The sequence below is a fragment of the Colias philodice genome, chromosome 6 (assembly GCF_061535455.1).
Source record: "Colias philodice isolate Cphi_HAF_F1 chromosome 6, ilColPhil1 Martin Lab GWU primary, whole genome shotgun sequence".
NCBI lineage: Eukaryota > Metazoa > Arthropoda > Insecta > Lepidoptera > Pieridae > Colias > Colias philodice.
Window position 1 is genome coordinate 9080992 of NC_143091.1, and position 14798 is coordinate 9095789.

The window sequence follows — 14798 nt, forward strand, 5'->3', positions numbered from 1 at the left end:
ATCCAGAAATTTCGTAACGAAAACACCTCACGCTCCCCACTCCGACGGGCACGGAGGTGTTGCTTGAAGGCATAGCATGCAATAGCTTTACCGCGGCAGTCCCCGAATGCCACACGTCTTTTTATATGAAAATTGAAATGATAAATTATATTCATGCAGACATTTACAGTTTGCGAAAGAATCATTGCACCCAAAAAATCTGAGCGATTAATTACAGTGAAAGTAGTTGAACATACTTTTGGGGATTTTTGTAATTCTCATCAATATTTTACACAAATATTCGAGTACCTATGTACTTCGTGATAAAATTCATGAGCTCTTTTAGTGATAATATACATATTTAGATTTGAGATTATATTGAATTACACTAGAAAACTTTTTTTAATTACTAAATTATAAGAATTAATTAAAGGCATATTAGAACTAATTATAATACATATTTAGAAGCGCAACACTCACTCCCAGGTGCAACCATTTCGATGGCGCATGCGCAGTCGCAGGCTAGCAGCAGCACGCATGCCGCCGCCGGCCACGCAACCCAGTCGCCCGCGCGCCGCATTACGCCGCGCGAACGCTCGCCTCTGCCCGCATGTCCCGAGCTGCAAACAAACAAAGTAACAAACATATAGGTACACATTTCTGAGACAAGTTTTAATAAATATTTCGGACAAGTATTAGGACTACTAAAACTACTAAACTCATGTTCCACTTCTGTTAAAAAGTAATGTCATGACCTTAATTTTTTAGATTTGTCTAGACATGTATCGATAATAATTAACGTCATTATAGATTAAACAATTGATTTCACGATACAGAACAATGAATACGCACACATAGAACAAGATTACACCAGACATGATGCCAAATTGGCTCATTTTCAGATTGATAAGCACATCTTTAAAAATCTCTGGACCTATCACTATCACTACATAGTATAAAACAAAGTCGCTTTCTCTGTCCCTATGTCCCTTTGTACGCTTAAATCTTTGAAACTACGCAACGGATTTTGATGCGGTTTTTTTAATAGATAGAGTGATTCAAGAGGAAGGTTTATATGTATAATAACATCCATTAAATAGTGGAGAAGTACTGTTATTTTTGAGGTTTCTAATGTGATGTCGTAAAAAATTACATTTTTTCCGCTTACATTGCAAACGCAGGAACAGTACGAGTTTTATCAAAATAATGTACTAAGTATTATACACATTGAAAAGGTCATTAGAAAAGTCCGTGATGGTATATGTCTATCTCTTATGGATAACCAACAATAACTTTTTTTGTCATTTACTTTTTACGACAAATAATGGCTAATTTTCGAAGCGATTTTAACCAATACAGCATTAATCCTTAACCAATTAAATACCTTGAATACATTGTTCATTTAATAAAGATCTATATGGCCCTTTACACCGTATGATTTAAGTGAATATTTTCGAAGATATTACAGATTTAAAAATTGCGGGACGTAGCGTTTGCGGCGGTACCGGCCGGCCGCCCGGCTATATATTTTATACCCGTGCGAAGCCGGAGCGGGCCGCTATGTTTTTATATACAACGTGCACAGTTTCTGTAGTGTATTTAGTATCAGCATTGCACCCGTGCGAAGCCGGGGCGGGTCGCTAGTATTACAATAAAATCAAATGTAAACAGTTGGTAAGCGAGGAACCACAATATACAGATACATACAGTAAGGAAACTTCATACAAAATGTTCGAAATGGCTCCCCCCCCATCAAGCGTGTTTACGAGGGTATTCAGGGGGATCGATAGTAGCGGGTGACACATCCACAGATTTTGAATATAGTATGGAAAAAAGTTTAAAGTGATGTCAATTCACATTAAATAAATATCGATTGTTTCAGTTTGTAGCCCTTTCAATAAATATATTTGTAAATACCGTATCTGACTACAAGTTAAAAAGAGACTATTTTTTTATTTCTATAGATATGGCAGCATGAGTTTTAAATTAAGTTGACATATTTTCTACCAAAATGATAGCTACAAATAGTCACTATTAGGAGTCCAGTCTGTTTAAAGATCGCATCTATTTTTTACGCAATCTAAAATGGAAACCTTAAAAAATCTTGTTTAAATTTATGTGCATAATTACGTAAATATTAGGGAATTTCTTGATTAAATATTATTTTTATGATGATGTTAGTGGCATCCACTTATTATGATTTGATATAAGTAAGGTTAAATTATACTTTTTTATTGAGACTCGTGACGTCATTACTTTGTCAAGCACTTGCCTGACAAGCGATTTTATATTTTTAACCGACTTCTAAAAACAAAAAGGTGGTGGTTAATCTATGTTCGACTGTATCTTTTTTTTAATTAGACATGTGAACCGATTTTAAAAGAATCGGAATCTCAAGGAAATGGAAATAAAACTGACTTCCTGAAAATGTTAATATATTTATTTATTTTATTTATACCTACTATATTGTTGCTATGTTTCCGCTAGCGGGTACGTCTGCGTAGTCAAAGAAAAACCCGCATAGTTCTCGTTCCCGTGAGATTTCCGGGATAAAACCTATCCTATCTCTCAAGTTGGATTGAACTGCACATGGTGTGCAAATTTTATTATAATCGGTTAAGTGGTTTAGGAGTCCATTGAGGACAAACATTGTGACACGAGATTTATATATGTATATTAAGATAAGATATACTTACATATATTATATTTTATGCATAATACTTTTCCATTCTTACCTTTCATTGTTAACTGGAAGTTTAAAAAATGACAACTCTGGATTTGATGAACTTGAATTCAAGCAGCCGAATACTGCGCAATTAGTACGTGGCATTTTTAAAATGATCGCCGAAATCAACTTATCTACAAGCACGTGTTCAAATTAAACTGAAATAATATATTTCAACAAAATGTTAAAACATAAATACATAAAAGATAGATTATTATAATTATTGTATTTTTATCGATACGTGGCGTCTCCACTTTGTCAAGCACTAAGCCTGTCAAACTATTTTCTTTTTCTTCCTAAAACAAAAAGGTAGAGGTTCTATGCTCGTATAATAATAATTTTAATTTATTTTTGCATGTTTTGTGTTTTTTAATTTATATAATTTAATTTATCGTTTTAAAAATAATTTAAGTAGTAGATACCTACATACAAGTATTGTAAATTCTGGTTTAAAATAATTATTGAATATATATCTGTCAACTGTGGAGGAACATTGGTTGTTACTTGTTATGTTGTTATATAGGGTGTCCCAACAAGAACGCAAGATTTAAATTTGACATAAAACGCAGATATTAAAAAAAAATTGTGAAAACTATATTATATCGTAAAGTAGACAAGATGAGGTTTTGTTTGGAACAACACATCAGGGAGATGGCCACCGCGGCTTTGCTGGCACATACGCGATCTTTAATGAAATTTTCAATGACCGTTTTACATAAATGCTGTGGTATTTCATTAATACAGCGTTCAATTTCGTCTTTTAAGGCTTGAGTCATCGTCGGCTTAATCGCATAAACCATCGATTTAAAAAAAAACCCTAAATCGCATGATCTAGGTGGCCAATTATGGTCCCCAAAGCGTGAAGTAACATGATCGAGAAATGACTGATGCGGCAATTGTATTGTTTGTCTGGCTGTATGACATGTGGCGCCGTCTTGTTGAAACCACATCCCCTCCAGCATGCAAGACGCAAATCTTTTGTCAAAATTCGCTGCATATTCGGAACCACCAATTTTTGGAGCTCAGTGTTGAATTGAGATGGATGGAGTTTGAGCGATATCATCACATACAGCAGCTGCGATATTTTCGGTTGATCGACCAGGTCGAAGGCGCGTTGTTGTCTTTACATCACTAACAGACCCAGTTTCAGCAAATTTTTCCATTAATCTCTTTTACGAATCGCAATTTCTTTGATCGCAATTTGCGTACTGTAGCCGCAAAACTTTCACTATTTTGGTAAAACAAATTTTACAATGTGAATGCGTTGATCCTTCGTTTAGCGTTCCATTTTCACTAACCTTATACCTTCTACTAAAAAAAAATAACACTTGTTGATATGTCAAACAATGACACTTCGAATGGCGCCAAATTTAAATCTTGCGTTCTTGTTGGGACACCCTATATATGTATATGTTTTAATTCATCGAGATTGCGTGGAACATTTAATAAAGAGAATTATAATTAATATAACCATAGTATTGCATCAACGATATTGTTGGGTACTTAGTGATAAATTCCGCAAATTATAATAGAGATAGCCTAATTGCAATCCACAGTACAATGTTGGTACAATGAACCCGACAAACGAGTTTTTCGGTTAAAACTTAAAAGGCACATGCATCTCACGTTTCAGTCATTCATAAAATATTTTTCAGACAAGATGAAATATGAGACGTCGCACTCGTCGAATTTACGACGTTACTTGTTATTCTCGCAGCTCATTAGTCATATGGTTGGAAAAAAGGCGATTGAGCGTTTGAGTTACAACTTTTTAACTAGCATGCTATTCACAGTTTCAAACAGTTACTATTAATAACTGTCGGGTAACGCCCGCTGAGATGCCTATCTCTATTTGTTTGGCTTGCTTCCTTGACGTCACTTCATGATGTAAGTTCTTCGTAAACGTTTAATTTAAAAACAAACATGTCAAAATACGTCAGCGCGCGGTATTGCAAGTAGGTACCTTAAATATTTTCCTTTTAATTTTACATTTTTCCATTAACAATTAGCGTACGAGTATTGCGAATCTATAATAATCGTTTTCCATATGCATAATGAGCAATGACGCCCGCGCCGGGCGGGCAATTCACGTGGTCTGTGTGAGTATTGTTTTAACTAACAATTAATGTGCAATCTCTTTACAAGTGTGGAAATTTCATTGATGAACATGAATTCATTCACCGATAGCGGCGGCTCGGAGGAGACACAAAGAGTGGTGGGTAATTAGCGTGGGAGCCTGTGTGATTCCCACGCCAGCCAACCGGTAAAGTGTCATAAAGAAAACAAGTGATTAAGCATTATTACAAAAACTTAAGTACTTTTATCGAAAAAACATAATTGTTCACGAATCGCAAAATAGATTAGCAATTTTTGCGAACTGTTCGTGTTTCTACGTAATAGCAATAGCTGTAATAGAAGCTGGTGAAGGCAATGACTTGGAATAAACCGCTATTATACAAGCGATATTTTCCAACGCTATGTAGGTAACTAACTACCTATTATCAAAATCTTTTTGTTTTCAATGATGATTTTATGATTACGAACGATGACATTGATATCGTTATCGTCTGAATTGTAATTGTAAATTTTACTTCATTCCAAATACATACATACAAAATTATCAATGTGGCATTCCAATTTCGGCGAGATAATGTATTTACGAAAACAATAACAAATTGTAAAATTCTATACAATTACTTATCCTACTTATCCTAAGAATTATTTTTCAATATAAATGTACCTACCTGGTGGTTGACATAGCTTACAAATGGATTGAAAATTTGTGGTTGTGTGTCGTAGCATCAAGCATGTCATGAGCCTATGCTAATCTATACAGACGTCGAGTAGCGGTAGGGGCATTGGCGCCGGGTTTCATGTATGTGCGCCACTCTTACATGCAATCATTTCCGAATATTACATTATCACATATTCGAAACACTGAAATTTCCCGCCGTGCATGTGTGCGTTCAATTTTACCAAAAATTACCAAATTTCATGCAAATTGGTTCAGTAGTTAAGGCGTGATTGAGTAACAGACAGACAGACAGGGTTACTTTCGCATTTATAATATTATAGTATGGATTACGAACTATTGAATCGTAAACAATGGACTATTGTTAATTATTTGAAATAATAATTTAAAAAATATATTCATGAGTTTTCAATCTATAGTGCTTTAAAGTTAACCCTGGTTGGCAACATCTGTCTATAGGATGTATGGGATCTATACAGTATACATCAGTCAGTATATCAGAAGTCAGATTTAGGTCCGCTATTTTTGCAAACGAACATCTCCTTGGAGCCTGCTCTAATAGGTAAACTCAGTTATCACTACATAGTATAAAACAAAGTCGCTTTCTCTGTCCCTATTTCCCTATGTCCCTTTGTACGCTTAAATCTTGGAAACTACGCAACGGATTTTGATGCAGTTTTTTTTTAATAGATAGAGTGATTCAAGAGGAAGGTTTATATGTATAATAACATCCATTAAATAGTGGAGAAGTACTGTTATTTTTGAGGTTTCTAATGTGATGTCGTGAAAAATTACATTTTTTCCGCTTACATTGCAAACGCAGGCTGAACCCTACGAGTTTTATCAAAATAATTTACTAAGTATTATACACATTGAAAAGGTCTACAGAAAAGTCCGCGATGGTATATGTCTATCTCTTATGGATAACCCACAATAACTTTTTTTGTCATTTACTTTTTACGACAAATAATGGCTAATTTTCGAAGCGATTTTAACCAATACAGCATTAATCCTTATCCAATTAAATACCTTGAATACATTGTTCATTTAATATAGATCTAACTATATGGCCCTTTACACCGTATGATTTAAGTGAATATTTTCGAAGATCGCGGGACGTAGCGTTTGCGGCGGTACCGGCCGGCCGCCCGGCTATTGTATATTTTATACCCGTGCGAAACCGGAGCGGGCCGCTATGTTTTTATATACAACGTTCACAGTTTTTCTGTAGTGTATTTAGTATCAGCATTGCACCCGTGCGAAGCCGGGGCGGGTCGCTGGTTATAGATATATTGTGATTACAGGGGGCGACGGATAGGCCAGGGACCGGAGTATCACGGTCCACTGTATAGAATTGTATATTAATACAAGAAATACGAATATGTAGTGATAGTTATACCTCAGATAGGTACTTGTAGTCTGCACGCGTCACGGCATCAGGCACGCGTCTTTGGCTAAAAAGACGCGAGTTCGAATCCCGCCTAGTGATCCATTGATTTACTTATAACCAAAGAACTATTATAAAACTAAATCGCCAAAAAGTTATTATATGCAAGGTGGGATAGGTTTATTGTGTTTAATAAGATTATGCCAGCTTTACCTTACTATGACATGATGAAACATAATAATAATAAATAATAAATAAATACACTTTATTCAGCACCAAGTAAATACACGTAAAAAAAAAAAGAGACAATCCATACTAATATTATAAATGCGAAAGTAACTCTGTCTGTCTGTCTGTTACTCAATCACGCCTTAACTACTGAAACAATTTGCATGAAATTTGGTATAGAGATATTTTGATACCCGAGAAAGGACATAGGCTACTTTTTGCCCCGGGACATAGGATAGATTTTATCCCGGAAATCCCACGGGAACGGAAACTATGCGGGTTTTTCTTTGACAGCGCGGGCGAAGCCGCGGGTGGAAAGCTAGTATGTTATAAAGCTAAAAAGGCGGCCTTATCGCTACTAAGCGATTTCTTACATGTTACATGTATTTTTAAGGTTCGAAATTTTATAGTCAGTATTAAAAAAGGACAATCGCAAATGGACACGTTTAAGTACTTAGGTAAGTACAACTTGCACATTCCATTTTAGACTTCAACCATCAATTAATTTATCATGGCTAAGTGCCTATAAAGTTCAAAACGTTAAATCACCATGAGCAATTTCTAAGTGTGCAGTTTGCATCATGCTACAAACTGCAATCGCTTGAACACGTGGATACCACGTTGCTAGAGTAGCGTCGCTTCCACGGTGGAGTGAAAGAGAAATACGATTGAGTGGACGTAAAAACTAATAACCGAGTTTGCAGTAGCTGCATCCCGTACCGTCCGTACTCGTAGTAGGGTTTCGCGGACATAACGCTCGGCAGGTAGGCAAGGGACAAGGGAGGTGAGTTTCCCGCGCTGCTCTGCATTCCGAGTTGTTTACGCGCCATAGCGTGGCGGACAGAGGTTGACGACCGCGTGCCGCACCACGCCGCCATATTTTCGGTAATAAATAATAGAACAGCGCAACGCAGCACGATCGATCGGCCTGCGGCCAGTGCGGCGGCGCGATACTTCGTGGCCAAAACATTGCACCCCACCCCCTGATGCCTGTCTCGCAAGGAACACGCGGAATAACCTCATTGCAGCTTAACCTACATGTCCCTACTCCCTTCTACCTCCTGGCGTCGTACGATGGAGTATAATAATTATTACTGTCGTAATTATTTGCACGAAAAGTATGCACAAATCGTCACCATAATTTAATGAGTAAACTTTCATGACACGTTATTTACAATTTATCAAATGTAATCGAATGTAATTTCAGTAGTAAATTATTTGTAACTGATAAGAAAAAAATCTGACGAACTTTAACCTAAAGCTGCTACCTATCACACGGCATTCATATATTGTACAGTGAAATGATAGTAAATCAAAAGAATTTGGACATGATCCAGGTGACACTACTCGAAATTATTATGAGCTTTACCCATAGGTTTACACTTTACCGAATGTAACTTCGTACTTAGGTAGATTCTGATAAACAACACGTACGTTCCAAATGGAGTGAACGTACAAAGAAACAGTAGGTCTACATTATTTTAAGCGATTAAATTAAACATGTTTCCATTTTTTTTTTGTTAAATTTGTAAATTGAACGTAATATAAATACAAATGTACTCATGTAGGTAAGCGAGTCACATCGATCATGGCCACATTAACTGCGAAATGTTTTCGGTACATTGTTTTGATAAGACTTCAAGGTATATACGAACTCTCTTATCGCTAACAAGCAACAGCTGAACATAATTTACAATGTAGATATAGTTATTTATAAACACGTTTCTTATTCTGTTACTAATACAATCAGAAAGGACTTTAATTTTTTAATATGTATATCAAACTCATCCTATTATGTTAGAATATTAAAAAAAAAACAACGACATTTGTTGTATTCATACACTACAATAATAATTCTAAATGGTGAAGTCCGTACGTCTGTAATTTATAATTGCTTTCAGACCAGAAGGATTGAGGAATGTAGGTAGACCAAAATAGGTGTTCTGATGACAATGTAGCTATAGCTGGGAAGGACTTGGTTTCCTGCGGTAAAGACCGGCACAAGTGGAGGAAGATGGAGGAGGCCTTCACCCAATGTGGGATCCAACACAACAAATAATAATTATGTAGTTAATTTATAATAAATTACACATTTACTAACACAAATTGTAAAACTGTCCAAGGTTGTGTGGAAATAAAAGGTTTTTTTTTTAATTTCAGAACTTAACCGGTAACTAGGTAATCGATTTTAGTGAATAAAATAAAATTAAAGAGTTACCCGCCATCTATACTCTTATACTTTATTACTATACTAGCTGATCCGCGCGGTTTCACCCCCGTGGCTCCACTCCTCTTGGTCGTAGCGTGATGATATATAGCCTATAGCCTTCCTCGATAAATGAGCTATCTAACACCGAAAAAATTTTTCAAATCGAACCAGTAGTTCCCGAGATTAGCGCGTTCAAACAAACAAACAAACAAACTCTTCAGCTTTATAATATTAGTATAGATTATGAAATTTAGTAAGTATGTACTACAAAAATCTGCAAATACGATAAAATCGTACGGTTATGTAATAATAAAAATTGCAATACGAAAATTGCAATACGAACTACGAAAAAGAGTAATCGATTTATAAATTATAGATAAAAGGTTCGATGTTAAATCCTGCATTTAAAGAATAGTTATGTAAATCCCTTCTTGAATTTTAAAACATAATAAAATTATAAAACATGATAGTAATAATTAATATTTATTAACAATCCCGCAATTGCATCCAAGTGCCTATTATGTGCAAAATAATGTTTATACTAGTAACATAACTTTATGTAATAAAAATGTTTTCTAAAGAATGCTAATATTCAAGGCACCGATAAATAAATAACAATCTTTAATATCTTAGATATAACTGTAAATATCAAGAAAAGGAAAAACACACATGAAAATAAACTCATATCTATTTGTCATCAGTTTCTGAAGAATTTTTCAGTTGGTAGATATGGGTAGATAGGTATTCCAATTATTATTAAAGATATGAAATAATTTTAATGACGTGGAGTGTGGGCGGCCATTTAAAACTACAAGGAAAAATCTAATTACTAGCACACATCACATAATAAGTAATTAAAGAGTCCCATTGCGAAAAATACCATTAATCTAGAAAAAGACAATTTCTTTTTATTCCGATTGATTTAACAAATTTTCCCTTTAGCAACGAACGTATATAGAAATATAAGGTTTCGAAAACGTGTTAATAATCAATACTTACAAACGCATTTAGCAGCGTATTTTAATAGCTGATGATATTGAAAATACTATTGTTAATAATTATGGCTCTAAATTGAAGACGATGCGTGGTGCGCAGTGTGCGGATATTATTTGGCACGATCGAATACTTTCTTGCGTTTTTATGTCGCTGCTTCACTCCCGGGCATCCCGCCACAGGCCAATATTCGTCATTCAACACGCACAGAGTCACATGCACGCAGATCTAATAGCACCCTAATTATCTATACATTAGGCTTGGCCAACGACATCACAATAAGAAAGTGTCATGTAGGTAGGTAAGTACCACAGAACATATACTCTCTAAGGTACAAACAGGCAAATCGTACGTTAGTTGTTCCGTCATACATTTGTTTTTGTTGTGACGTCTTTGTATTTGGTAAGTGTAATTGTTTAGTTGTAATGAGTACATATTATTCTCACGCTGAAAAGTTGTATTGTAAAACATATTTGAGAAGTCACTAAGCGTCGCGTCCGTCTCAGAGAATAATTGATATTATGATGGATTCTTTGGCTCTCATAAAATTATAAGCGCATTGCTCATTATTCAAAATATTAAATGCGGGTATGCCAAGGTACCTATACGATAGAATTTATGTTTAATGTATGATCTGTAATGCGAATAATAATATTATGTACAACATGAAATGTTATATTTATGTATATATATTTCATGTTGTACATAATATTATTATTCTCATTACATATTATATATTAATAAAACAATATTATATTGTGAGCATTTAAAAATTTAAACTGTGTAAAAATTTCCGTCATCTTTAATTGGCAACACCATTTTGTTTTATTTACCGCCATTTTTTGTGCCCGTGGATGTCAATCATTTCACAAATTTCACGTAGGTACGTGTGAGAATATAAATTGTTTAATTGGTATTTAAAATAATTATGTACATATTAAGTAAATTAAAAATACATGCTTATTAGATAGTTAGTCCACATTCAATTTATTTTTAATATTTATTTAAACTTTAAGCCAACTTGAAATTCACTAAGTTGGTACCTTTACCAATTGAGGTTTAAATATTAGTTTTTTATGGACTTACCTACATAACATTAATTCTTTCTCTACACTTAATAACATTTCTTTCACATAATACCTATAACGTATTTTTATATATTTAAAAATGTATTTAAGGTACCTACTTACATTTTTGTTATAAAAGTTTTTATGCTAAATTATTCTATGAAGGTAATTAGATTCATGAAATAACGAAAGGTAAACAAACAATCCTTGAAGTTTGTTATCAATGTGACGTTCTCAAAATACAGATAATATAATTATTATCAAACAAGCCAAATTCAACAGACAAATAAAAAATAAAAGTGTTCATATAGGTAGGTAGGTATATGAAAGTATTAATTTTTTATTACTTAGCTTAGGTATCCTCCTAAGGACCAATGGCCTCATATAAGTACATAAACACTATCACCATTACAACCCAAAGCACCAAAAATTTTTAACTAAATTACCAACCACTGTCCTCATCCGATGACAAAATCGAAAATTCGAAATAACTTAAAAAATACCGCGCTTTTCTGCCTATGATCACTGTGTAACGCGATTGGCTGAATTGAACTATTAGGTTTGATAGGTAAATGGGTTATCCAATCACAGAATTTTAAAATACTTTAGTTAAAGTTTTGAAAATGGCTGGTCAACGTAACAGAGGTAAGTTAAATCGTTAATTATCATATTAATCTCTCACTTGATTTTCATTTGGTATTGAAAAATGAATAGTAAAAACAGTACAGGAACGTATTTAAATTAAATTTAACGAAACAATTCATATTGTATTTTTAAAATTCACGGATAATTTTTATGTGATCATGTGTGAACATTGGTCGTTACTTACAATATTATTTTCATTTTTTTTGTACTCATTTGAAGACATTGGTAGTCAATGACTATACAACATTTAATTAGTTAATAATGTTTTACAGTAATTTTGAGTGTAATTGTCCTGTTTTATGATTATAATTTATTTAAACTGTCAACAGGAATTACTATTGCAATCAAAATATACAGTTATCTTCCTTATTTTTTCAGTTATTCGTGACGATAATATCATCGATTTCCTAGCCGACTGACGGAGATTTTATTCCTAGTGATGAAGACTTATAGGAGACCCACCATTTGTTTCCGAATCGATTTTTAGTTAGCTCATTGATATTTCAAGTTCCTAATATTGTACTTCCTATGTTTTTATTTCTTTTTTTAACATATGTTCAGATAGTTTAGATATTTTATTACCTAATATGTAGTAAACTTACACATTTAGAATTTAAGAAAAACTGTTTTTAATTCTTTTGTATACTTTGTAGAGGTTTTTGTATGATCTCATATTTTATAACATAAGTAAATAAAAAAATCTACAAGTAAAACATTATTTTAATAAAAAAATTTTTGGATTCACTTAGGTCTGATGTGATCACATGAGAACAAAATAAATCGAGTTTTTTTTTTCAGAAATGTATTCTATAAGCTATATTTTACACAGATTAAAAATCCCACAAGTAAATTTTAACTCTAACAATAAAAAAAATAAAAAAATATCATTGGGTGGCAGGTCTAATGTATTTTTATGTACTCAGGTGAGAACAATGGGTGGTAATGCAGAATAGGATTTTTTTAGCTTGGTCCTTAGGAGGGTATTACCAAGAAGCTTATATCTAATACACTGGAGATTGCACTATGACCATTAAATTGTAACAAGAAAATATGACGTTGAATGACGCCTGTATGTTTTTTTTATCCCTTTCACACCTAATTTGACAAGTTGGTGTTACCTACATATTGAATGACATATATATGCATCTTTATGATTGATTTATCTGTGTTAAAAGTTACAAAATAAATTAGGTAGGTATGGTAGGTATGTAGGTAATTATTGAGGAATATCATTTTTTTAACATTATTAGGAAAATTAACGGTTTTATTTCATAGCGACAAAAATTTGACTGATTTGTTTAGGCTCGGCCATGGTTTAAATGCGTGTAAACTTATCACACAATAATAAAATCCTTATCAACCACTTTTATGACAAAACGAGACAGCGACATAAACAAAATGTAAAATAAAAATTAAACCTAATAGGTATGTACAGTAATAACTAATAAGTATATTATGTTAAATGTTGATATGCAAGACGAATACATTATAAATGGTTTATTTTTTCTTATTATATTGAGAGCATTTAAATATTTGAGGCGTTTAAGACACACACATATTTAAATATATATGTATATATTATTACCTACCTATATGGGATTTAATCAATTTATCTAAAGTTGTCTGTTTAATTTAGACCACTAATTCATTCATTTAGGTATGTATGGGTCGTATAAGATTTGTTGAATATCAAGCGATTTTCTAATTTCGCGAGCTAAGTAGGCCTGCGCAGCTATCTAAATATTGGTGCTTAAAAGCAACCAAATTTAAAAACTTTATTAGATAAGTTCTAAGAATTATACGAAACAGGTACATGGCGTATTGTATATGACGTGTATTTTGGAGACTGGGCTCAACCGCTTCACGGAGGCGCGATGCGGTGCCGCGGTGCAGAGAAGGGCAGCATTGTTGTTTACACCACACCACGTGTTAGTCGATTCATGTATGCTATCACGTGACGTGGGAAGTTCGTTATAGTAACACCTGTACTACAAAACCAAGATGCAAATAAACACTTCATACGACACCGTCGAACGAGATTAGCCTAATCGTAATCAGATTGAAAACATACGAAACGCTACCTGAGCTCGGCGCGTGCCGTGGCTGTCTGCTCCTCTCGAACCACTGTTATTAATGTATTTGTATAATAGAGTATGATTGCATACAATATATTTCACTATGTCACTGTCACAGGTTGTATTTTAAAGCAATAACAAAAACACAGTTGTAAACACAGCGCGCGATAGAGAGCGGACGAACAACAGACAAGTTATCACGAACGACGCGCGCAAATGACTGGCGATTGGCGAAGGAGGGAAACGGAGCGCGCGGGGCCGCCGTGCCGTCGACCCAGTCGAGGAATGCGGCTCGCCCGTTCTCGTGTGCTTATTTTTTTGGTCGGTCGGGTAGGGCGCAAGGGAACGCGAATGCTTTGTCGTAAAGATAGATCTCGATTCCCGCTGTGATTCCCGCCTGCGTTCTTTTCCTACCCCGATCCAGAGGCATCGATGCAATCACAGCGCCCGCGCCAGCGCCACCCCCTCAGATAGCGAAGGAAGGAAGTCGAACAACCAGGACAAACCAGGAAATCCTGCATTTTCAATTTGTTGTAATAATAATAGGTATGGCGCTAGGCTGTACGTTAATATCATATTATCATAATATGATGTGATTGATACCTACGCAGTACATTTGGTAAAGCATATATTTTATGAGTTGAAAAATAAGTAGGTAGGTAGGTGTTTGGTAATTGGTGAGGTTGTAACTAGATACTTTGGCAGTAAAATAACATTATACCGTATACGATATCATTA

At 34.4% G+C, this 14798-nt stretch overlaps 1 protein-coding gene across 5 annotated transcripts in view; it reads right to left on the reverse strand.

Annotated features, from left to right (window-relative positions):
- Positions 1-14332, reverse strand: part of LOC149487937 (insulin-like receptor) — an 80009-nt gene extending 65677 nt beyond the window's left edge. For 4 of the 5 annotated variants that reach the window (XM_089696658.1, XM_089696654.1, XM_089696656.1 and 1 more), the window contains exons 1-2: positions 14067-14332; positions 460-599 (exon numbers count right to left, since the gene is read on the reverse strand). In XM_089696658.1, coding sequence (XP_089552784.1) covers positions 460-559 — 100 coding nt within the window. In that variant the 5' untranslated portion in view covers positions 560-599; positions 14067-14332. The remainder of the gene's footprint in view (positions 1-459; positions 600-14066) is intronic. The other variant, XM_089696657.1, reaches the window with a different exon arrangement.
- Positions 14333-14798: the final 466 nt, after the last annotated feature.